Source organism: Ixodes scapularis, unplaced genomic scaffold (assembly GCF_016920785.2).
Source record: "Ixodes scapularis isolate PalLabHiFi unplaced genomic scaffold, ASM1692078v2 PGA_scaffold13__105_contigs__length_92229423, whole genome shotgun sequence".
In the NCBI taxonomy this organism is placed as follows: Eukaryota; Metazoa; Arthropoda; class Arachnida; order Ixodida; family Ixodidae; genus Ixodes; species Ixodes scapularis.
The window spans coordinates 68,858,807-68,885,103 of NW_024609839.1; the positions used below are offsets into that span (position 1 = coordinate 68,858,807).

Genomic DNA, 26,297 nt, shown 5'->3' on the forward strand with positions numbered 1-26,297 from the left:
ACTGACGTCGGGGCGGCGTGACATAGGTGCGGCGAGGAGGCGGTGGCCGTCGGGCCACTGCGGCGTAGGTCAGGGCGGGCTCTTCGGGTGGTGCTACGCAGGCAGGAGCCTCCGGTTGAATTGCCCGCTGGACTTCTTCGCGCACCACTTCGGCGATCGACAGCTCAGCCGGCTGGTTGGCAGCAGGCAGCAGCTTCCGGAGCTCCTCCCGGACGATGTCGCGGACGATTTCCCGAAGGCCGTCGACACCGGTGGCGTTCAGGTCTAGTCGGCAAGATGCGGCGGTTCGAGGAGCAGGCACGCCGGCGAGTCGATGGTAGTGGCTTGCTCGGGCCGACAGCGCTCGCTCGATGTTAGTGGCTTCAGCCACAAAACCGTCGACGGTTGTCGGGGGATGGCGGACAAGGCCCCCAAAAATTTCAGCCTTCACGCCACGCATGAGGACGCGGAGCTTCTTCTCATCGGCTGCCTCCGGATCGGCTCGGGCACATAGGCGCATGACATCCTCTACGAAGCTGGTCACGCTTTCGTTGGGGCCCTGCACCCTTGTTTGGAGAAGGTCCTCCGCTCGCTGCCGACGGTGGTGGTTGAGGAACGTTCGCTTCAACTCCGCGGCGCAGGACTCCCACGTAGTGAAGGACGCTTCGTGGTTTTCAAACCAATGCCTCGCAGTTCCTTCAAGCGCGAAGTAGAGATTGTGGAGGTATTGTTCAGTCGTCCATCCGTTGTGGCGGGCTACACGTTCGTAGTGTTGCAGCCAGTCTTCAACGTCCTCGTGGACGTCTCCGTGGAAAGGCGTTGGAGTCCTGGGTGCGATCGGCAGGTACACAACGGCAGAAGCGGCCGGGGTCTGCGCCTGGTTGGCCATCGTCGTCTTCGGCTTGGTCGTGGGTGGCAGAAGTCCGTGTTCCGGGGGTAGACCTCGGATGCGGCGACTTGACCGGGTCTCGATCTGGTCTTCGTCGGGTCCTCCGGAGCTGGGGTTTGGACTTGTACTGCGGGAACTCGGAGGGCTGCGCTGCACGGACATGCGGTACATGAATAAACGAGAACTTTCTGGAGGTCCGTGACCGAGCGTTGCTTTCTCAGCCCTGGGCGCGGCAATATCAAATTTGTCCACTTTTCGTGAAACACCATATATATATATATGGTGTTTTGATATATATATATGTGTGTTTTTTTTTATTCGTACACATTTAAAAAAAAAATAAACCGTGAAAGCTACACTAATGCGGTTTTTGCAGGTGGGTTATACGGCCAGGCGGACATAATCTGGGTGGCTAATTTTTGCGATAAGTCGGCCAATTAGTTAATATTCGTTAATTAACTTTTTAATTACTGAAAATAGACATATAGTTTCAATTAGAAACTTGTAGAGCATCATCGAAAACTACTAAATCAACTATTTCTTGAGGGAGATAACGCCGGAGCAGCATTTTGTAATATGCAGCATTTCCATGTTAAAACATGTACATTTTGAAGAGGTGCTAAACAAATAATTTTATAAGCATATACTAATATATGGTTTTACCTCATCATGAAGCTAATTACTAACGCTACGCGAGGACTCGAACTGTTTTTTACTACGGCTATTTAGGTGAAAAAGGGTGCAGTTTGTTTTCTGAAGCTTTAAGAAAATACAACCACACTTCCAAATTATTGCCATTCGATACTTAACGGCTAAGAGGAGCGCTTCGCAATATGAGACCGTTTGAAATCGACTCGCCGCTTTCCCGCTTAAGCTATCCCCATCCACCGCAAAGGAAACGGGGAGGCTTCTCCAAGGGAACGGCCTAGGGAGGCGCCCAGGGAAAGGGGGAGGCACCTAGGGAATGGGAGCGGTTAGCGACGGCCGACCCGGGCCCGTTCGATGGGCTGCGTGTCAGAGTCCCGGAATATCGCGGAGTGTTTGGATGCCACGTGCACCGCCGTCGGCATGGCGATACTCAAGCGATGCTGCTGCTGGAAGTCCGTGCGGAAAGGGAGTTTTGCCAGCGCACTCTTCACCCTGGTGAGTGGAGAGCTCGACGGAAAGCACGTGCGCGCAACAGACCGAATGATGGTACGATGGCGAGCTTGGCGGTATTGCTCATAAATACAAAGACGAAACGGACAAAGACTGACAACAAATGGAAAGTTGTGTCTTCCGCCCGTCCTCGGCCTTCGCGTATTTGCCTTGTCCTTGTTGAACGACTGACGGATAATGTTTGGTTGTATTTGATAATTTGGCCATTCTTTGGTAACAATTAAAACACTAAGGCGAGCGCCAGCTCATGTAGGTTGGCCGTACATTACAAATGTTGACACTGGAGAAATGAAGACAAGAAAATTGCAAGAGCTACTTAAGAAGAACAAGGAACACGGACAGACAAGTTCTTGAATTGTCATCGGAGGGGATCGTGCATTACGCACATGTAAGCCCTCGGTCAAAACGAACAAAAACAAAATGAACCATCCTTTCAGCATGTATGCATATTTTTAGTACAACGGTGGCGGATACTGACATCGGCAAGAACTGTCTTCCTAACTCAATATGACCTTTTTGTATCAGTAATTTTTAGCATAAGGCTCCTGTGGAGATTTCTGCAACGATGGTCGAGTTTAAGTTTAAATGACGCGTCTCGCTAATTAACTCATACGCGTATCGGCCGAAAGGTCGAGGCACTGATTTGTAATACACTTGTCAAATTGGTGTGTTTTTGTTATACGTGAACTGAAAAATATACAAGTAAGGCAGTTTTTAATGAATTCTACACATGCCTTCGCACGGATGAATTTCTTAAATTTTAGTTTTTTTATTTACTTTCTACGCATTGTCAACTTATTTTAGGCTGTACTAAGCAGTAAGTAACCTGAGATTGAAGGTGCTCGCTTACACCTTTCTGACGTGCAAGTATGTGATGTAACGTTCTTATATCGCTTGTATGTCGCAAAATTAGAATTCCCTGCACGCCGCAGACCCAACATACATCTGCTGTTCTACGAAGATCGTCCAGATGGCAGACATTTCAATAGGAACTAGTTTGCCCCCTATAGTCCGTGAGAGTTGCGAATAGTTTGTTTTGAGTTAAATCGAATGTAGAACTTTGGGAACATTCATTAATGACACTGGCAGAAACGTTACTTGAGTTCGGTTACGGGAAACATTGTTTTTATGATATATTTTTATTATACTGAACTATTTTTTTAAGTGTATTGTGCTTGGTCTACTTTTAAATAAATGTTTTATTTTTATTTTTATATATAGAGTTTTTAAGTTTTGGATGCTATGCATATACAGAAAAAAATCCTGCTCTTGCAAGCATGTGGGGAATAGCAACCTAATTCAAAGATCCTCGTAGAATAATGTTATTCGGTATTTTTATTTAAATTATACTGGGTACAATAAAGAGCAAATACATTTTTTGCCAGACATATTTTATTTGAAAACAATAAAAATATCAAAAACGCCATTTCGAAGGGTTAACACAAGTTCTTTTACATGTGTCATAAAGAGGAAAATATAATTTTGAAATGTAATGTCTTGTTTTGTGTATTGTCCCCTTTTCGTCCGTCGTCTCCGGTTTTTAAAAACGTGTAACATCAACCAGCTCGCCTGCCTACTCAGTATATCTACATTATTTGTCTCATCACTTTATCCGTAGTATTATTATGCATGTAAATTGATGTTGTTGAACAGCCATACCACCACAGTCATTGAAGTTTCTTCAATCATTGGAAAGTTAATAAATTAGATAAACCAAGGGTGCCCTTTGAAAAATCTCGCGAGGTGAATGTCCCCGTACCGTTAATTTCTCCAAGCTTATTGCTCCCGTCAGGCTACACTATTTTGGCTTCCTTCGAAGGGTTCAGTATCTCCAGTCATAGCTCTATAGCGTAATGAAAATACTCCTAACGGCCCTCTTTTAGTCCCTTGGGAGAGGATATTCGAGCCAATGCAAAAATATCCATCCCGTGTGGAACAGTTTTGCCGTTAGAGACTACAGTCAAATTAACGTGAGCAGAACAAGATTTATTAGCACGCGATAGAAAGCTTTAGGTGCTTGGCTATTCACTACGCCATTTCCGGACATTAACGCAGCCTAATACTGGCCGTTTTCACCTCGTTCGCGTATAAAAAAAAAAGAATAAAAAAAAATAAAGCTCGGATCGTCCTTTTTATTCTGTCTCTCAAGTGCCTTAGCCTTCCCGCCGTTTACTTTTTTTTTACGTTTTAGATTTTTTCACATTTGCCCTACTTAAAGCAGAAGACTACAGTTTTTTACGTTGTAGTGACTGCGTACATTGAACAATTATTTTTCTCGAAAAGGTCTCTTCATATCAATGACAGCCACTATCTCAGTGAATCATTTTCACTATAAAAAAAAGTAGTTGTCAATTTCCGCAGAGGAAATATGTCCACATTGTCCATATTGACTTATCCATTCAAATAATTTATCACCGACTAGCCTGGTCCCCGCATTCAGTTGCATATTATAATTTTGAGGAGTTCACGGGCCTTTATAAGGTTTGTTTTAGTTAGGGTGAAGGTAGAAGAACATTTTTATTTGATCAACCAATCAAGCGATCAGTCAATTTGTATTCATCTTCAGTAAGCATCAAAATCGCTGCGTGTTGCATCTGGAGTCTTAGCCATTCTGGCTAGTTCTGAATAATACACGGCCACATAAATAAGGGATGTTGATTTGACTTGGCACGCAAGTAAGCGAATACTCAGTTCACAACATTCATAAATAATGTTTGTTGTTTTTGCTTTTCCGTTCTGGATAGAAGGCTTTTGGCTATTTAGCTTCGTGAATACTGTCACTTTGGCCCACTAAACGATATGCAGTGAGTAAAATCCCGATTGTAAAATCCTTACTACCAACTCGAAAACAGTTAGAAGGTCCCTTTACGTCTCCTGTTTGAAGAGCTATCGAATTGTAGTGTCTACGAGATTTCTATCTGTATAGTAATAATATTATAACACCAAAACACGTGACGGATTCAACAGTAGGCAGAGTGAGCAGCCCCCAAAGGCGGCAGAACTCGGGGGCGGTTAATTTCGGAGGCTGGTTCAATGAGCGCCTATTTTTGGCAACCCAGTCCCATGCACATAACGCAAAAAAAAAAGAGAACCGCACTTGTTTGTCTTTAATGCTTACCCATATAATAAACCAGAAAACGGAAATATTGTGCATACACAGAAACGCAATACTCAAAAAAAAACAACAACAACAACAACGGGTGTTTGTTCACTTAAGCGAAGGCTCTTTCGATTAACGCCAAAGGCCCCAGAAGGGCAGGCCGTGCACATTACAGTTCTAAACGATGGGCAAAACGAGACTTTCCCGGCAAATAAAAAAAAAAAATGTCCAAAGCAGCGACCTATATTGTCAGCATAACGTAAAGGTGCTCTCCAAGATTCAGAACAACTAAAATATACCTTTGCCCTGGCAGCTTTTAAAAACAAAATAAAGCTTCTCCGACAAATGAAAAAGAATGTTAAAATAATGCTGTTTTAGAACATTTAATTGCGGAAGACGCCTTTTTTTCTCTAGTACTTCACTCACATTTTGTCATTCATGAAATCAAACTAGGAGTGTTTCTCTTGTTTATAAATACAATAGGCAACGAAATGATTGTGTTCCATGGTGTTGATTATTAGAAAATACACGAAGAAAACATCCACATATCTGTGTTTGACTCTGTGTGGAACAGAAAATCGGAAAGCATGGCGCCTTTCTCAAGAAAGCAGAGACCGTAAAAATTAAAAGTAGACAGCGTCAATAAAGATTTCTAAGTAAAGCACACTTTTTCACAAAGCGCCGACTCTAACCTGCAGCCAGCTGGGCGTCTGTACTACGACCCCAAGCTATTTTCATTCATATATCAAGGAATTTTTGCAAAGGAAACAAAGAAGTGAAGAGAAACAAGATCCGAGCACAAGACATGTTTTCACGAAGAATAACGCATATGCAACTTTCGTTCTTCTGTTCATGATGAGTTTAAATGGTTGCGAAATGCTGTATCTTAAGGCAGGCTAGACATTTTTGAATTGCGTGAAAAGTGTTTTGAAGCTTGTAAGCTTCCACCCGGTTCCAAGCCCCGAGTAAACCCGCTGGCAGCTCTAGTAGAGCATGGGCATATTCAGACCTCATGGGGTCTCCGCTGCATGATGTCAAGTCACTCGCGTCCTTCCTCTCCCGTGGTCCAGGCATATTGTATTATGCAGGGATGGGCAAAATACATGCAAGTATGCATCCAAATACAAATACAAAATACTTCATCAAAAATGTATTTAATTACAAATCTAATTACATTAAAAAAAAGCATTTAAGTACAAGATACAAATACAACCATATGTATTTGAACTCCTCCAAATACTTTTCTAAATACATTCCTCAATATTTGCGTCAGCCACTTCAGGTGCTTCAGGGCACCTGCAACGGATTTCTGGGTATCTAATTTTAATTTTGCATTGCACACTCGGGAGTTAGTATGCGAGGCTCTAGTAACGTAATAGAAATATAATCACAAAAAAAATGTAATCAGCTTGGACGTAATAGGTGAAAAAAGTACAGAGCTTCAAGCAGCTTTTTTTTCCGATTACATTTTGGTATAGACCAACAAAGAACCGAGACGACCAAGACGCGCAGCCCTAGCTACCGAATTTTTTATTGTTGCAACTCGCACCAGTTACGAAAATCTGAACGACCCACGCATTTAAAACGTTCCAGGCAAAAATATGGATGAAAATCAGGCTGGAAAGCATCACACCTTGTCACAGGCACTTATTTAGCCAGTCGGCCTGTGTACGTTGATTTCGCCACTATTCTTGCCCTGGACTAGCACTGTAATCACAAAGTCACTAAACGCTGGTGCTTGATTGAAAGACACTGCATTCGGTGCAGAACGTAGTTTTGAGGGATGTATTTTCGGCCACAAAATTGTATTTAATTACAAGTGTATTTGAAATACCCACGTTTTAGTATTTAAATGCACACGTCACATGCATTACCCAATTTGTAATTAAATACAAATGCAAAATACAAAAAGTATTTGAAATATGTATTTAAAATACCTGTATTTGAAATACTGCCCTTCCCTGGTATTATGCATTGCTAAAAAGTAACTTTTACTGGAGCAGTGTACTGGAAATGTTCGTTAGAGCTGTTCACTTACGCAAGTGGTTTTCGACAGCCCTCTATAAAGTCACACCGCAAGGCAGTTTGCCGGAATATCTGTTTTTATCATTCGTATAGCCGAGAAAAAGAAGGGGAAAGCGGCAAGCGGCAAGGGTCGGCAATTTCGAAGACACCTTACACCTTAGTGTGCGAAACGCCAGTTTCGTCTGTGACCACAAAACTTGAACTGCACTGTGCGGCAATCTGCAACGGCGCTACAGACGAAACACAGCCGTATTCAACAATGGCTTTTAAATAAAAAATCGTTTTTTTAATTTCTAAGTATAATAGGCAATGATAAGTATTTTGGATTTTCACCCTTTCTTCTACAAAGGGCTGCTGTATTTTTTCATGTCTGTATATTGCCGCGTGCGTGGACCAGTGGCAAGAGACCCGACACGCACATAGAGGCCCCAAGTTCGATTCGTGAGGGCCACGCAAGTTTGATTATTGCGTTGTAATAAAAGTTTTAACAACGCCCGAGAAGCTTCTCGTTTAGACTGTTCGATGGCCGAAAATCCTAGTTCGAATGTTTGTGACACCCGTGCGACTAGAAAAGGCGCTCCGCGTGGTAATACGAGGTCAGTTTCGCCCCAGCGCTAGACCCTGCTGTTTCGCCGATATCGACGCCAGCAACGCTGACCTTCTTCTCTTTTGTTTCGAGCTCAAGTACAAGCAATTAAAATGTTTAATTTCTCCAGTTATTTGCCGCCTCATAATTTGTCATCTGTGACATTTTGGTGGAGGCACTGGGTAACGCATGACTGTGCAGCGTGCCCCTTCGAGAGACTGCAGTGCAAGTCCAACCCCATGTTCATGAAGACCCAACGAAGAGCAAACCGAGACTCGATCAACTTGCCGCGCCTAAGGCCTACCCCAGTAATTTGAACTTTTACCACTCAAGACCAAGCAGTCAACGAGGCCAGTGATGGACAACCCGTCGTCGCAGACCCGGCCACCGCCGTCGTCGTATACCTGCCCGTATCACCCGGACTCCGACGCCTTCATACGGGGAGGTCCGCGAGCACATCGATGATTGGCTGCAATACTATGAACGAGTGGCCCGCCATAACAAATGGACACCGGAGCATGAACTATTGTTTCGCTTTGGAGACCACACCACGAAATTGATTTGAGAACCATGAAGCGTCGGTCGCCTGCTAGAAGCTACTGAAGGTTGAGCGCCGAGTTACGTGCACCAAGCAACAGTGGAGAGAACGCGCCAAAAAGCTTCTTCAAGCATAAATTCAATGGCCTAACGAGAGCGTCGTTAGCTTTGTCGACGTGTTTTTTGATTTGCAACCATGTCGATCCTCAAGCACCCGAAGCAAGGAAGCCGTTATCTTGATGTAAGGTGCCAAGGAGAACATCTTCGGAGGCCTCATGCATAAGCCAAACTCACCAGAAAAGCCAACTCGACATCTATTTTATTATTTTCGTACTCACGGCCTGCTCACAAGAGCTCAGATGCTAGACATCTTCAGCAGTGACAAAGTAATAACTGACGCACAGACAGTGGTTCTCAGTGGAAAAGAAAGAGGGTTTTAAAACTATATTGCTCATCTCTTTAAAAACACGTGCAAATGAAAAAAAAAATTCTTTCAACAGGCTAGATGGAAAAAGGATAAATTGAAACGAATTTCCAATGAAGCAAGAAATTTAGGGTTATATTTGCGGCGCAGAACGAATATGTAGTTGGCACCCACGAGAGCCGCCGCTGGTCACGTGGTAAGCCTGTGCGCCGCCGGGCTGCGTGGCTACCGCCGCAAAGTCACAGGTGACTTACGACATACTCCTGTTAATTTGAATTACAGTGTGGCCTCACAGAAACGCATAAAAGAAGTTTTTTTTTTGTAAACATTTGTTTAAGTTACTTTAACAGAAATACCAACTTTCAACTTCATCCGCTTGCTTGGATACAAATTTTAGTCTTAGTAATCTTTAAAATCTGGTTCCTTTTATAATAAACCTTTTTCGAGGTCAAACGAAAAGTTTATCAACATTTTTGGACGTAAAGGCAAACTTGATAAAAAGCCGATTTGACCTGAAAGCGTCATTCCTTTTGCTGAAATGTCGCGTAGGCGTGAAAATGGTGGTAGGCGCGTAACTGTTGGATAAAGTTTTTACTGACCAAACTGTTAAGATTTTTATTTAACTTTCTAAGTAGATAGGAAAAAAAAATACAGCTACCACTTCAACGACGTGAATGCGTGGTCATACCTAATGCCTTAGCTGGAACGGTGGTTTGGCCCCTTTTTGTTAACTCTCGCCTTCCAATTGCAAACCAGTGATTCCTCCCCGGAAAATATGTTTTCTCGGAAAAATACGTAGTAAAATTGAACGCATTTATTTATAGAATCGTAAAAACACACATAAAAACATGCTGCTGGCGTAGAATGGCGCAATCAGTATATAGAGTGCTAAGACTCTGTGAATATATTACAGTAGTTTCATGCATAATTAACAGAAACAAAAGTATGTTGCAATGTCAAACTCTTAACTAGCCACTAGTTTGAATTATCGTAAACTTTTGCTTACGATAATTGCTATGAATGTCGAAATTCTCCCAATAAGCGGTACTGCCCGGTTCTCGTTGGCAACACCAGGGCGTGCGAACATCTCTACGGCGGTTATACATAGCTCTCGTTTCCGCACAGATATGGGGACGGCAGCATCCCATGATGCGAAATACCTTATTTTCTTTGCAATCTCTGATCCATTCGAGCGTACGATTTCGATTTCCGCGTTCGAGTTAGACATTTTATAAGGAGCACATTAATTCAACTTTCTTGTTTCCTTCTTTAGAATCCGACTGTCAGCTCAAGCTATAATTAGAAGATTCCGCTGTGTGATAAACAAAACTGTCAGATGGAATGGGTTGACTCGTCTTCACTACTCTTTGTGCAAGCCCCGACAGAAAGATCGAACATCTCGTCGCAAGCGCATCTGAGGCCCACACAACAAACTGACAAAGCCTATGCAAGCTTCTTACAACACACCGCATTTTCTTGCGGCCTCGTAGAAAACGGCGGTACGGACTTGATTTTCATTTTTATTTCTTTATTTTGTTTATCTTCGCGATTCTAAGTTGTGTGCGAAGTTCGGGCGGTACAGATGGGCCCCCAAACGCCGGGTCGATGGGTCCATTCGACGCTCTCTGCGTGTCGTCCGATTACGTTTTGGGGAGGAGAGTTACCGAGACCGAGAAATCTGGGCCCGCTCTTTGTAGTGTCTGGTTAAAGTTGTGTTTTAGGTTTCGCCTTTATCCTCAGCACAACCCTCTTTTTCCTCTAGTTTGTTTTTCTTTCGCGTTTCTTAATGGCAAGCTCCGTTTCTTTTGTTTTATTTTCCCTTCCTCACTCACATCCTCCTTTCTCTTTGATTTAGTAGCGATACCGTGTGCAGGCACTTCAAGGGGATCATGACGAAAAACAGCGTAGAAAAGACAAGCACACAGAGGAAAGAATTACACACAGGACAAGGCGCTGACTATCCGCTTTCTTATTTTGAAAAACACGCCTGTATGAGGGCCTTCTTTTTACTGTGGGGACGTTTCTTCTTCGTTTCTTCAAAGGAGAACTTATCCAATGTCCAAAAAAGCAATTTCACTGTCCCTGAGGTTCACATATGGTTGGCTGACGCACTTCGTTTTTTTGTTATGTGGTATACCTCAATTATCTCCCAAGAAAAATGAGATATTGGTGTTTTTATAAGATATTTGTTACGCTAAACCGTGGCTTACTGCCGCAGTCACGGCAATGCTTTGGTAAATGGGAGTATGCTCCACCTTTTAACGAACTGTGATGTTTGAGAACTCTTTTTAAGCATCTCCCTGTTTGTTCAATGTATGAGTTTCCGCAGGAAAATAGGACTTCACAGACTGTCCATAGATTCTCCCACGGACACGCAGATATCGGTCAAACCGGTAGATGCTTAAACATTAGACCTCGCGAACATTCCAGTTCGCTAAAAAGAGAAGAATACTCCAATTTAGCAACATCTGTGAACGTCAGAGATAGTGAGATAGCTTTTGTCGGTTCTTGTATAAATTCTCCTTCGAAGGAACAAAAAACAACCGACCCCACTCTGAAAGAAAAAGAAGACCATATGCCCGCTTGTTTTTTAAAAAAAGAAAGTTGATAGTCAGCACTTTGTCCTGTGTGTAATTTTCTTCTCTGTGTCCTTGTGTTTTTCACGCGGTTTTTCATCATAAACGTACACCAGCTAGACCAACACTCCTTCCAGAAAAACTTGGATGCCAGCGAAAGAAAACGCACGGACATTTTGTGACTCGAGGACGCCTCTATTTATGTATGTAGTGATAGAGATTTCGTTACTTCCTTAATGGAATTTACTTCATGCGTCCACTTAAGATCAAACGTGGTCAACACGTTATGCTCTGTAAAAGGGTTCATAATTGGGCTAGTTGGTATTTAAACATCTAAAGGGTATTAGAGCACACGTAGAGAGAAGTGAAGAAGTGTTACCCGGCTGATTCCCCGTCCGTATGAGCAAGTGGAGCATTCCGTGTAGGTTAGCATCGCAGGCTTCTAATAGTATGGTTTGCAAAAATCTTAAGAAGGCCGCGAGGAAATCGCAGCACGAATTATGCGAGCCTGTCATAGATATCCTTTTGTTTTTAACGGCTTCTATTACGTGAGACTGAAAAGATCGAGTGTGGAAGAACGTAGGACAGTTCTCGCAGATGAGCACCTATACCTTCGCCCTCCCGCGAGCGATGAAAATTTTGCAACCGGTCTATTCGCGACTCCAGCGACCTATAGGGGGCGCCACCACCAAACAAACATGGCGGCTGAGTCCAGGTCGCGGCGGCTCGGCCGGGCCGCCTGAACAGGTGGCGCGTTCAATTTAACAGATTTTCTTTTGTTTAATGCCCAATTTCATAGGTATTTGAACTGAGACGGTTAAGTGTAGCCAGTGCAGATAAACTTGCAAAGCATAGTTTTGTTTTGCCGGTGTTTTTTTGTTCTTTTCGTGTCAAACTTTCGTTTCGGAGATTTCGTTCAAAACCGAAATTATGGGCTCCGGAGGGACAGTAATATACTAATCAGTTTTGATCATCTAAGGAAAGCGGCGATGACTATAGAATTGTTCCACAGAGAGTAACTTTTCAGCTAACTCGCATGCCCCGACCATGCGACTTATCTGTATGCGAAATCGAGCTTTTTTGCGTATCCGCGTTTACGAAACAGCTCCAGTCGTCTGCTCGGCCAACAACACAGGCTGCAGGAAAATTACGAAAATTAAGCAACCGCTTCTTGAGCCAAGGACCATGTTAACCCGCCGGCGCCCCACTAAGCAGCTGATACTCGTATTTCAATTCAGGTTTTAGTAGCAATCGAGAAGTCATGTTGACGAGCGGGTTATGTATTATATTGCCGCGCCCAGGGCTGAGAAAGCAACGCTCGGTCACGGACCCCCAGAAAGTTCTCGTCTATTCATGTACCGCACGTAACTTCTATCATTTATTCCTGCTTTTGTTTTCTAGAAAGTGCGTGTTCATTCTCGCCCGATCACGCGACGCTCGAGCCGCTTTCGCCGAATCTTCGAGATAGTGACACACTCTAGATAAGAGGCCGCCCGCTACCTTGTCGAGTCAGTCTCGCCCCAGCGTTCGATCCTGCGGTTTCGCCGACTTCGACGCCCGCGACGCTCTGTTATTATTCTTTGTACTCCTTTTATTTTTGGCACAAGTTCGCCACATTAAACGTTTATTTCTTTCTGTTTATTTATTGTTTTTCGTCACCACCCGTGACATTTTGGTGGAGGTGCGGGGTACCCGCATGCCCGTGCAGCGCTCCCCTCCGAGTTCCCGCAGTGCAAGTCCGGACCCAGCCTCCCGAGGACCGAGCGAAGACCAGATCGAGACCCGATCCAGTCGCCGCACCCAAGGTCTACCCCCGGAACACGGACTTCTGCCACCCCGGACCAGGCAGCCAACGAGGCCGACGATGGCCAACCAGTCGCAGAGCCCCGCCGCTCCTGCCGTCGTCTACCTACCCGTCGCTCCTCGGACACCGGCTCCCTTCCACGGCGAAAGCCACGAAGACATCGACGACTGGGTGCAACAGTACGAACGAGTGGCTCGCCATAATGGGTGGACACCGGAACAGTGCCTCCAGAATGTTTACTTTGCCTTGGAAGCAACCGCGCGGAACTGGTTCGAGAACCATGAAGCATCAATCACCACCTGGGAGCAATGCAAGGCTGAGTTGGGAAGAACATTTACCAACCAACACCGAAGAGAACGCGCCGAAGACCTCCTTCAAGCGAGGGTTCAGGGCCCTAATGAGAGCGTCGTTAGCTTTGTCGAAGATGTTCTTCGACTGAGCAGCCGCGCGGATCCTGACGCCCCAGAAGAAAAGAAGCTGAAGACCCTAATGCGGGGCGTGAAAGAAAACATCTTCGGGGGCCTCGTGCGGAGCCCGCCTACCACTGTCCAAGGTTTCATCACTGAAGCCACCAACATTGAACGTGCCCTTCACGCACGGGCCTCGCACTACCAGAGACTTCCCGGCTTCGCTGCCCTCTCGACGTCCAGCTGCAGCATCCCGGACATCCGCGACATCATCCGGGACGTCGTGCGGGAGGAAATCAGGAAGCTGCTACCTGCTGCCACAAGCCCGGCTACGGCCTCAGTCGCCGAGATTGTCCGGGACGAAATTCATCAGGCGCTGCAGCCAGAAGTTCTCGTCGGCGCCACTAACGAACCGCCCACGCTGAGTTACGCCGCAGTTACCCGACGACCATCGCCCCCAGCTCACCAGTATACGGCGCCACCCCGACGTGAGCCTCCAGCGCCGGAGTATTCCCGACGCCAACAAGATCGGGCGCACGTCCACCCAGAACAAGCTGCGCCGCGAAAGACCGACGTGTGGAGGACGGCTGATCGACGCCCGCTCTGCTACCACTGCGGGGAAGCCGACCACATCTACCGCAGCTGCCCCTACCGTCGACTTGGGCTGCGCGGTTTCCACCCGAACGACCCACGCCCGAGGTACGGCGAACGCCCTCGCGACATTGAGGAGTACCTCCGACGCTCGCCCTCCCCAGTGTCGTCTCTCCGCCGTGGAGCCCGCTCCCCATCGCCACGACGTTCAGCGTCCCCAGTGTCACGACCCCGCCGAGAAAGCGTGTCTCCCCTGCGTCGCCGGGAAAACTAAGTGCGGCAACGCCTGGAGGTGGCGTTGCCGAAGACGACCGTAGTAAAGAGCCTCCAAGAACGACGGAGCGCTCCCACTCTCTCGGCGCTACGGATCACAACGACGTCCCTGCATCGGTGTCGAACAACCTAAACGTTATAATCGACGGCCACGACGCATCGGCACTTGTGGACACCGGGGCAGACTACTCAGTCTTGAGTGGGAGGCTCTCCCGCCGCCTTCGAAAAGTCATGACGCCGTGGGAAGGACCCCAAATACGAACCGCCGGAGGACATCTCATCACACCAGTCGGGAGATGCACTGCTCGCGTCGAGATCCACGGTGAAACGTGCCCTGTCAAGTTCGTCGTTCTGCAAGACTGTTCGAGGGACGTTATTCTCGGAATGGACTTTCTCTGCGAGTATGACGCCGTCATCGACCTCGGAACAAACCGGCTGACGCTACGAAAACCAGCTCCACCAGCGGAGGAACCCCAAACGACGTCACCCACGGTCCGAGTCCTCGCAAACCATGTAAACCTACCACCGCGGTCGAGTGTTTTCGTACTTGTCGGGATCGATGAAGCTTCCTGTGGCGAAGTTCTTCTCGAGGGAAGCCTCCAATTGCTCCTGGGAAGAGGCATAGGCGTCGCAAGGGGAGTAGCTGAACTTCAGGATGGGCGGACTGTGGCCCTCGTGACGAACTTCCGATACGAAACGCAACACCTCACGAAAGGTGCAGCCGTGGGCCACGTCGAGAAACTCCGAAACCCCGCCGAAATCACCGCGATTGCTGACGAATCCTCGCCGCCCCAGCAAGACAGTACGTCGCCAGCGCAGCTCGACATTGACCCTAAGCTTCCGGACCCTAAACGGCGTCAGCTGGTTAACCTCCTCGCCGAATACCGCGACTGCTTTGCGACGTCATCGAAGGTGCGCCAGACCGCGGTTGCCAAGCACCGCATCGTTACCGAGGACGACGCGCGCCCTGTGCATCGATCGCCGTACAGAGTCTCCGCTAAGGAAAGGGAGGTGATCTATCAGCAAGTTCAAGAGATGCTGAATGACGACATAATTCAACCGTCAAGCAGTCCATGGGCCTCTCCAGTCGTGCTGGTTAAGAAAAAGGACGGAACTCTTCGGTTCTGCGTGGACTACCGGCAGCTCAACATGGTTACGAAGAAAGACGTCTACCCACTCCCCCGCATCGACGACACTCTAGACCGGCTGCGCCACTCTCGATACTTTTCATCGATGGACCTGAAGAGCGGCTACTGGCAAATCGAGGTCGACGAACGGGACCGAGAGAAGACAGCCTTCGTCACGCCGGATGGACTGTACGAGTTCAAGGTGATGCCCTTCGGACTATGCACGGCGCCAGCAACTTTCCAGCGTGTCATGGACACCGTACTGGCAGGGCTGAGGTGGCAGAGTTGTCTCGTCTACCTTGACGACGTCGTAGTATTTTCAGCTGACTTCGACGAGCACTTGAGACGACTCCGAGCTGTTCTTCAAGCCATTCAGACCGCCGGACTCACACTCAAGCCGTCAAAATGCCGGTTCGCCTATGACGAACTGAAGTTCCTTGGCCACGTCGTTAGTAACGAAGGCGTCCGCCCAGACCCCGAAAAGACTCGCGCCGTCGCGGCATTTCCAGTGCCGACAGATAAGAAGGCCGTGCGAAGATTCCTTGGACTTTGTGCCTATTATCGACGCTTCGTTCGGGATTTCGCAAGGATTTCCGCACCACTTACGAATCTCACGAAAGACGCCGAGAAGTTCGAATGGGCCGAGGAGCAACAGCAGGCATTCGACGAACTGAAACGACGACTCCAGACTCCTCCTGTACTTGGACATTTCGACCAGGATGCGGAAACAGAAATTCACACGGACGCAAGTAACGTGGGACTGGGCGCAGTACTAGTCCAAGTGCAAGAAGGCATCGAGCGAGTCATCGCCTACGCAAGTCGGACATTGTCCAAGGCGGAGAAAAATTACTCCACGACTGAGAAAGAATGCCTTGCGGTCGTCTGGGCAATAACGAAGTTTCGTCCGTACTTGTACGGGAGCCCGTTCCGTGTAGTCACGGACCACCACTCGCTCTGCTGGCTTGCGAACCTGAAGGACCCGTCAGGACGCCTCGCTCGATGGAGTCTTCGACTACAGGAGTTCAACATGACAGTGGTCTATAAGTCAGGCCGCAAGCACAGCGACGCCGACTGCCTGTCCAGAGCCCCCGTCGAAACACCTTCCGGCTGCAGCGACGACAATGACGACGAGTGCTTCCTAGGAGCAGTGAACACCGACGATATGGCACGACGTCAACGGGACGATCCTGAGCTGCGCGCATTAATCGAGCACCTGGAAGGGGGCAGGAGTACCGTGCCACGTGTCTTCTCACGAGTACTGCCGACCTTCGTCATCCGACATGGTGTACTCTTCAAAGAGAACTTCGGCGACAACAACACACCGTGGTTGCTGGTAATCCCAAATGACCTTCGAGAGGAGATCTTCCAAGCCTGCCACGACGACCCGACATCCGGACACCTTGGTTACAGCCGGACACTGGCCCGTATTCGTGAAAAGTATTACTGGCCGAAGCTCCCCAAGACCGTCCACCTATACACACGATCATGCCACGAGTGCCAGCGACGCAAGAAACCGCCGACGAGGCCGGCCGGACTCCTGCAGCCTATTTCTCCTCCAACTGCACCCTTCCAGCAGATCGGAATGGATCTACTTGGTCCTTTTCCGCCTTCGACTTCGGGGAACCGCTGGATCATCGTCGCCACAGATTATCTCACACGGTACGCCGAAACGAAAGCTCTTCCTTCGGGGACTGCTGTGGAAGTTGCCAAGTTTTTCATTGAGTCCATCGTCCTCCGGCACGGCGCTCCAGAAGTTGTGATTACAGATCGCGGATCATCGTTCATGGCACAACTGACCCAAGAAATCCTCCGACTCAGTCATACCAGCCATCGTCGTACAACTGCGTACCACCCGCAGACCAACGGGCTGACGGAGCGACTCAACAAGACAATCGCCGATATGATCTCTATGTACGTCGACGTAGAGCACAAGACGTGGGACGAGGTGCTGCCCTACGTCACGTTCGCCTACAATACGGCGGTTCAAGAGACCACTGGATTCACCCCTTTCCAGCTGGTACATGGTCGGAAGGTAACGACCATGCTGGACGCCATGCTGCCCCATGAGCCATCTGACAACGAGAGCGACGACGCCCAGGCGGTTGCTCAACGCGCCGAAGAAGTTCGCCAGCTCGCCCGACTCCTGATTCAAGACCAGCAACGCGTCGACGCCGGCCGCTACAACCTTCGTCGCAGGGACGTCCACTTCCAGCCCGGAGATAGGGTGTGGGTATGGACGCCCATCCGTCGCCGCGGCCTCAGTGAGAAATTGCTGAAGTGCTACTTTGGGCCCTAGAAGATCATCCGACGCCTCGGCGATCTGAACTACGAAGTTCTACCCGACGGAACGCGCCCATCTGCAAGACGTCAGCCGCGACCCGAGGTGGTGCATGTCGTCCGGCTGAAGCCGTATTACGAACGATAGGACTCTCCACTCTCGTCGACGAGTGAACTGTGGACTGTGAACTCCGGCTAGCGATTCTGCTGTCCTTTTGTTTTTTTATTTTCCGTTTTTGTGCTGCATCGGGACGATGCACTTTTAAAGGGGGGGATAATGCCGCGCCCAGGGCTGAGAAAGCAACGCTCGGTCACGGACCCCCAGAAAGTTCTCGTCTATTCATGTACCGCACGTAACTTCTATCATTTATTCCTGCTTTTGTTTTCTAGAAAGTGCGTGTTCATTCCCGCCCGATCACGCGACGCTCGAGCCGCTTTCGCCGAATCTTCGAGATAGTGACACACTCTAGATAAGAGGCCGCCCGCTACCTTGTCGAGTCAGTCTCGCCCCAGCGTTCGATCCTGCGGTTTCGCCGACTTCGACGCCCGCGACGCTCTGTTATTATTCTTTGTACTCCTTTTATTTTTGGCACAAGTTCGCCACATTAAACGTTTATTTCTTTCTGTTTATTTATTGTTTTTCGTCACCACCCGTGACAATATTACGTACTATGGGGTCCCACTAAAGCGATATTAGTATATCCTTCGGGTTGAAATATGAGCTTAGTTGACTAGCTATTAGGTGAGCTGCTGAATAAAAGTATATTTGACAGACGGAGACATACTACTTAAACTTAGCCAAATGGTTCTATAGCCGGCAGCACGGAGACAAACTGAAGAGAGTCTTCATTGAACATCCACGCAGAACCTCTCTGCATTGAACTTTGGTTCGGCCAATGTAGACATATATTGCTGCTGGCTTCGACGTCCTCGTATTATAAATATTGGAGGCGCGATAGGTCAAAATGCCGTGACAGCATCTAACGTTGCGAGACTTGTCTCCCACCTTTTGAAAACAGATAATTTCCCTCATTCATCATTTGCAGCGAGCAAGTTTTCCTAAATCAAGTAATTGCGAAATCAGCCCAACTCCTTCAGTGTGGTCCAGAGGCTTTTTCGGCGAAAAGCAGCCAAGATGAATAGCCAACGCACCGACTGGCGTGGGTGGCTCAAACTTGAAGCTAACCGAACGCAACCAAACTCAAGAAAAGCAGCTATCGAACCTTCCCATTCACTTGACTGCAACATTGATGTTCCCTCCAGTATCAGTTACCAAGCACTCGTCACTTTGAATGTGATTCGAGACAGACAAGAAATCAAAAAGTTTTTCCGTGATTCCTCCCCATCCAAGAAATCGAAAGCACGCGACCGTCTGCTGTGGAGTAAACGGGCTTTCAAACACGTAATAGAAGAAAACAATCTACTGAGGCTTCACCACACTAATGATCACTCAGGCAAACGGAAAAAATATTCGGACCATCGTCAAATTACATTGTTCGCCACCGCGCCGACAACACGTGTCCGCGAAAGCCACCAGAGACGCGGAGGGGCGCGGAGCGACCTGGACCGGCTGGTTCCCGGTTTTCCCGCTTGGCGGCGTCCGTTTTGCTGGAGTCGCGAATTGGACGTGCTTCTTTAGACGAGCAGAAGCATGTCGGTGAATGAATGACATGCCTGCAATAAATGCTTTTCAAACATGGACCCTATCTAGTAGCTGCTACGTCAAAATGATGATGATGATGAATTATCTGCGTCCGCCGTTGTTTGGGCACGTTATTTGAGCAGGGATCGGACACGAGAGCTGTTTGAGCATTCGACGTAAGCTCGGCTAAGTTTGTGTCAAAGGTCGCTGCGTCAGCTTTCGGCGAGGACTCGCATTCAGTCACTACCTTCGTGCTCAAGCAATGGCTAGCGCCAGTGTTGCGCGATCGAATTTCGAAATGCGTATGTCGGGCATAAAGAGATCGCCTGGGGTCTTTAGCTTGCATTGCGCCACACTTATTGGATAATCGATTGCTTTCAGTTTTAGTATGAGTAACATGCAAGGCAAGCAAAAAGGAATAACCGCTCAGCAACAAAAACCAAACTTACGGAGGACTTGGACGCACGACGTTGTCACTGTGGCGTTTCTGAGCTCTGTTTTAATAAGCCTGAGCTTAAATGCCGTTGGCTACATTTACATGATTTCCTTGCTTTTAACAAAGGTTTTCGTATGCCAATATTTGAATTTCATTTCAGTTTTGAAAGATCTACAGGAATATCCCAAGACCTGCATGAGATCTATTATCCTGCAATCGGTAACCATTTCCTGAGCCCGGTTGGTCGAGGACAGATCCGAATAAGCCACGGTGCCCTACATTGTACATTCCAGGTTTACCTCAAAACTCACGTGACTCGCATAGAGGTGTTAGAGCAGGCAGCAATTATAAACACGCTAGTGACCGCTTTATGTTAGAAATCAGAGTATTTTAGCATCGATTGCTTTCCAATAAAATAAGGGCCTATATCTCGTTTCGAATGTGTTTGACTAGTGAAATCAAAGGCTCATTGGTGAAGCTACAATAGCCATATCAGCATGCATGCGGCTTGAAATACTCTGGTCGGGCGGACTCGTCAAATTGTCAGACTGGCTTTAAACGAGAGAAAAAAAAAAAAAAAAAACTATGCACAAACCAGACGATTGCACAGCCCGTAAACACCCACAACTAAGGTCCGATACCGGCTGTTGTGTACAGGTTCGAAGAACAAACGTGTGGAACGCTAATCGAAGTATCTATCAGACAAGCAGAAATCTGACATGAACATACACTATTTTGACATTGCGCTCGGAGGTACAAATGCAGTTAGCCCAAGCGAAAATCGAACGAAGCGATTCTCTTCTTAGAAATGCGCATAACAAAAGAGAAATGGTGGGCAGCAATGGTGACGACGATAGTCTGGAGCAGCGAAGCATGGGTACCGAACTTAAACTTTAAATGCACTTACAGCTTCGTAGCGTTTTACGGGTACACTCAAGAAAAGTATGACTTGACAGTACTTTTGCTTTCAGGGGTGTGAGCTGTCACCACCCATGTTCGAAATTGAGAAACTGAAAACCTTTGTTAGAGTGAAGTGTGATAATCATGATGACGATGATGATCATAATCACAATTTGACTATTTTTTTAAAGGTGACTATCATGCACTTCTACGCACATTGGCACGAATGATGATATGTTCATGGCGCATAGGGTGTGAATTAAGGATTTAATACAAGCCTTGCGGCCCTGCCGCTCGAGTGTATTAGAATGTAAAGTGTGTTAATTTATACACTTCGCTGCCTTGACACAAAATGGCTAATGAAATCGTGCAATGCTTATATATATATATATATATATATATATATATATATATATATATATATATATATATATATATATAATGTTTAAATTAAAAAACAAACAGCAGGGTTGTTGTTGTTTTTTCGCGACGAGGCAACTTGGCAGACTATGTTGAGTGCACAGAGAGTAAAACTACTACATATACATAAACCGCAGCTCTTGAAAGGCAGAAACCAATAGAAGGTGTCATATTGTGCCAATTTCCACAAGTTCTCTAGAGTCTGATTGATCTTCCATTGACACCTGGTAATGCTTGCTTTATTCTGCTAAGTGCCAATATTTGAGTATATTCGCCGTTTAAAGTATTTTATTTTCTACACTTACTACTAGTATGAGAGACGCGTGCATAACGCACTCGTCATTACAACACAGCCTCCTGATCGAAACCATCTTATAATCTATGACTGGGCTCATGATTCTAGTAGTTGAGAAACCACTTTGAATCCAGGAGGAATAAAGAGAGACGAAAAATGCCTAGGGGTCTTAGGTTCAGTTCCTAGTTGCCAGATGGTTTCCACCTGGAGGCTGTGTTCTAATCATGACTGCATTATGCACGTCAACTTCTGTGTTATGCACGTGCCTCGCATACTAGTAGTAAACGTGAAAAAAAAAAGACTTTAAACGACGGAGATACTCTAATAATGGCACTTAGCAGCATATAGCCAGCATTACTAGGTGTCAGTGGAAGATCAACCTCTTTTTAAAGAGCTAGCTGAAATGTCCACAACATGAAACCTTCCATCGGTTTGTGCCTTTATATAGCAGCGTTTTATGTATATGCGGTAGTTTTACTGCCTGTGGAGTCACCATCGTCAGCCGAGTTCCCTCGCCGTGCTAAAAAAGCCCGTGCTGTTTTTTTTCTCGCACATCCAGAGCAGGTTGACAGTATAGCCGAAAGAACAAACTTCTGCTGATATCAATGACAAGTGCGTTCAATGAACCAGCATTCTGGCAGAAATCATATATTTAAAGAAAACAAAAGAGCAAGGCGTCTTAGTTTTAGCTCGGTTGGTATCGCCAGCGTATCCAGAGGTGGCCTAAATGCGCCGGCCATACAAAGCTAAAAAACGCATCTCATCGTCATGGTTAACTTCTCTTCTGCATGTCGCTGATCGGTGTGGGGGCAGTTTCCATGATTGATCGCGACATAAGCACTCGAGGCGTACCCCGAAAGTCTGTGTTCGAAGCAAGACAAAGGGCTTTTTTAACCTCAAAAAAAAAAAAAAAAAAAAAAAAAGCCGCCATAAGATGGGGTTCAATTTGTCTTCGTCAGTTTCTCTTTCTTTATAGAACGAGCACTATATCGAGAGGCTCCATCTTGTTCGCGGCCAGGGGGCTTTGAGCTGCGTGGGAAACGGACCACTGTTTTTCTGAGGGCACAGGCGCGTCAAACATTCTTACCGCCATCTCCGAAGTCAAGATTTATGCGACGGAAAACTCCCCTACTCCCCAACCACACTCAAGGACACACACTCACAAATAAATATATAAAGAAGCAGCCCGATAAACAGACCACATTCCATTCTTAAAAGCATGCCTTATTAAAACGTAGACCAGCTGAACAGTATGAATTCTTTAAGCGCACATAAAATGTATGTTTTAGAACCCAGCTTGTCGGTTTCAGCAGATAAATTTCGGTCTCATATGTGTGCTTACTGTCGCTACCTTCGTACCAGCTCTATGTAATTGTATTAACGCTTGAAAACCAGTGTAACGTGCACGCTTGCTTAGCGTAGGCTAAGACAGACAAGCCGGGCTAACAATACACCGGTGGCGCTACGCCGATACGAAAAGTGGAACTCTCACGAGAAGCGTCATGTGTTCTAGACTGCGGAGCTATTGTTACCTGACGTGTTCCTTTTCCCTGTTTTTGGGATGCGCTTCGATGCCCCTTGCCTGGGCATTTTTTTTTTGCGCACATGATCTCCCTTACCTTGGCTCTATCTCACTTCATAGTTTTAATTTTATGATTAAATGGTTTCTCAGTGTGAACGTGGCTGGGCGTGGCAAAAGATAGCGCAAACATCACCTTGATCAAAGTGGCCATCTGTGACGTGCGCGGCCAGCAGCGTTGCTATTTCCGGCCTTCGAAGATAAAAGAAAATGCTCACTTTGACGTCTGATTCGTCACGGAGAGAATGAAACTAACAGGACGTGCCCTCCTGACGGCCGGCCTCCATCACGCCCTCCATGCCTTCCGTCGTGCTTTAGCTGCCCGAGCGAGCTCGAGATGCACGGCGCGCCGTAGCGTTATCGAAGTTAGAAAGCTCGCGCTAAAGGTGGGGCAGCTAGAGCTCCTCTTTCTCGTTCTCATCTTGTTGGTGACTGCATCAGTAATAATTATGTTTCTTTTACGAAAGTAAAAGTAGTGCCGGACTTTCCACTTTGGCTGTCTCTGTTTATAAAAGCGAACTACTCAAAAGCGCCGTTTACGCGCTTGCAGCAGAGTAGGACCGAGAAAGACAAGAGCTGCTTTTAAGAATCTTGCGACGGCTGAGAACCGGATGCTCTGCTGCGGAGCAGGTCGTACGGCGTCGCAAGAAGCCTAAACACTGTTCTTGTCTCTCTCGCTCCTACTCGGTTGAAAGTGTGTGAACGGCGCTTTAGACTCTAAGCTTCCCCCGTCCTATTTACCCGCACCAGCGAACCTTTCACCTAAAATCGATAATATTGGCCGCGACCTCACGGGGAGGAAACCTAAGATGGTGCCCACACCTGTTGTCACCAAAACCCATCGTAACATTTATCCAGCCACGTTGTCAAGACTAGAATAATTTGCACACTGCTGCAGCCAGAAACTATTGCGAGAGCTCGTGGATTCAGCGAAACCACGCTGTCTCTCAACTAACTTTGACAGTTTTGTAGCTCTAGTTGCAGGAATGCAGAACCTTCGCTAGCAATGACAAATTGGCCTCAAAATGCGTTTCCCTTACTCGTGTCCAGCCAAACGGTACCGGTAGAGGGCGTCGGCGAATAAAAAAATAATCACGCGTTTTAATCTTTCAAAAGGTAGGGATAAATTATTAAGGAGGCAGAATAAGAACAAGTGTGCTTTATTCTAAAACACAAACACATTCCAAAGAGATATAAGATGCTTTTGTCAACACGGGAAGCGCCGTTATTAAAAGTAGCGACAGCTCTGTTGAGAGGTGTTTAGACCCTGTTGACTTCATGGAGCTCATGTGAAGTCGACTGGACTCTGGCAACATTGCTTGTTTGCCCGTTGTATACCTTTTGCTACCCACAAGTAGTGTGGTACACGTTCCTCATAAGAAAAAAACAAAAAAACGAAAGGACGTTCCTCGTTCCTTCTGATTTTTGGAACGTTTTCCCGTTATAAGTTCCATCTGTGAGAAAGAAACTCGTTCCCGTTACAGCTAAAAAATGTAACGTATCGTTACTTATACGTTACAATTATATTTTGCTAATTTTCATATTTAGTTAGTTCTAACCAAGTTTATATATATATATATATATATATATATATATATATATATATATATATATATATATATAAATGGCACCATACGAATTTCGACGCCGTGATGGAAGGACACCGTGAGAAGAAAACAACTAGAACCAATGTTCTACTTGTTGATATATTTATCTTTGAAAATCTCAGCGTTTTACCATATTCCTCTTTGTTATGGGATATTTAGACCAGCCAAATGTACTGTAACGCGAAAAAAAAGGTAAAGTTATTATTTTTTTTAAGTGTTGCCTTACATTGCATAAGCGTTTTACAACAACCTCACAAGTTTCAATCTACTTGCCTTGTTTGAACTTAACAACAGTTGCTTCTCGATGTTGTTTTCCGCAAGACGAGTAAGTGGAGAAGAAGGTAGGGCTTTTGGGCGCTCAGTCTAGAAAACTACCAGTCTCTCTTCGTGAAGGTGGAATTCCTTGTTCAGTTTAAAGGTGGAGAAGATGGGAAGGGGGAATCATGGTTAACTTTTCAGTATATTTTATGTGACCAATGTCCTATCTACAAAGGTGAGTTCGCTGTCTGGTAACCTGGTCTTTTGTTGTAACTGTAGGTCTCTTAGTGGACGTTTAGTGATGGCTGTAATCGGCTTTAGATTTCTAGTTGTATGAGGAATCGTGGGAGCAAAAGAAAGTAGCTGAGTTTGAGAGGTCCCTCTTCTGTGACTTTTCCTTCGACTAGAAGTTTTGTCTTTTGTACCGCACCCTCAAAGAGTCTTTATCCACCATCTCGCCTGCACCCGACTAATACGAAGCAAGGACCCCACAAAATAAACATTAAAATAAGTATAAAAAAGTTAACGAGATCCCGCTCTTCGTAAAGTTTTTGTTTCTATACATTTAGTGTTGGAAATGAAAGAAAAATGACCGCACGAAACCAAAAAAAAAAGGCAACGCCGTTCTTTTTTTTTTTTAAGTTTTCGAAAAAAACATATCAAGTTCCCTTTCCAGCTCCACCGATGCAAGAGGGAACGTAGGCGCTTCTATGTTCCTTCTAAAAAGAGCGCCTTATAGGAACGCCGTTCCGTACAACACTGCCCACAGGTCTCTACCAACGCCTATTTACTCTTCCTGTATAATCCTCCTCTGTAGCCTTGTGTCTTGTATGGGCTGTTTTTGCCTCATACCTTAAAGCTACCTACTCAGCCTTAGGCTAAAGTCGCTTTTCCTTTCTTCCAGTTCCCTACCGAATCGACTTCGATTATAATCTCCGTTACACCAGAGCTCTTACGAAGTTGATGTACTATATCTGGTGGCGCTTTTTTTTTTGCGCGATCAGGCCGAATCAAAGAGCACTGCCACCGCATTTCTGTCTCCACACACTTTATCACGGTAATTTGAAGTTCTCGGCTCGACGTTCAATCCTTCATTGCTTTGTAGTTTCAGCTTATGCCGTCACTGCGTATGGCTTAAGGTGAGAGCCATCTTCGGCACCGGTCTTAATAATCAAAATACTCTGAGTAGTCAGAAGGAGCGTGTCTGCACACTGCAAGCTGCGTTTTCGCAAAGCTGAGCAGTGACCGAGATAACGTCGTTAAGAACTCAACGCAATAATTACATAAATAAATTATCATAAATATACGCATTTCTGCTTACGGGATCCTTTTTCTATTTTGATTTGAATAAGGCTGTTGAAAGATAAATGTATGCGCCTTTTGGTTATTTGTTTCTTTATGATCACT

The 26,297-nt window shown here is 46.4% G+C and overlaps 1 protein-coding gene across 1 annotated transcript in view; it reads left to right on the plus strand.

The window, feature by feature from the left end:
- Nucleotides 1–1,898: 1,898 nt before the first annotated feature.
- Nucleotides 1,899–26,297, plus strand: part of LOC8038871 — a 205,496-nt gene continuing 181,097 nt past the window's right edge. The window contains exon 1 of the mRNA XM_040213825.3: nt 1,899–2,011. Coding sequence (XP_040069759.1) covers nt 1,937–2,011 — 75 coding nt within the window. The 5' untranslated portion in view covers nt 1,899–1,936. The remainder of the gene's footprint in view (nt 2,012–26,297) is intronic.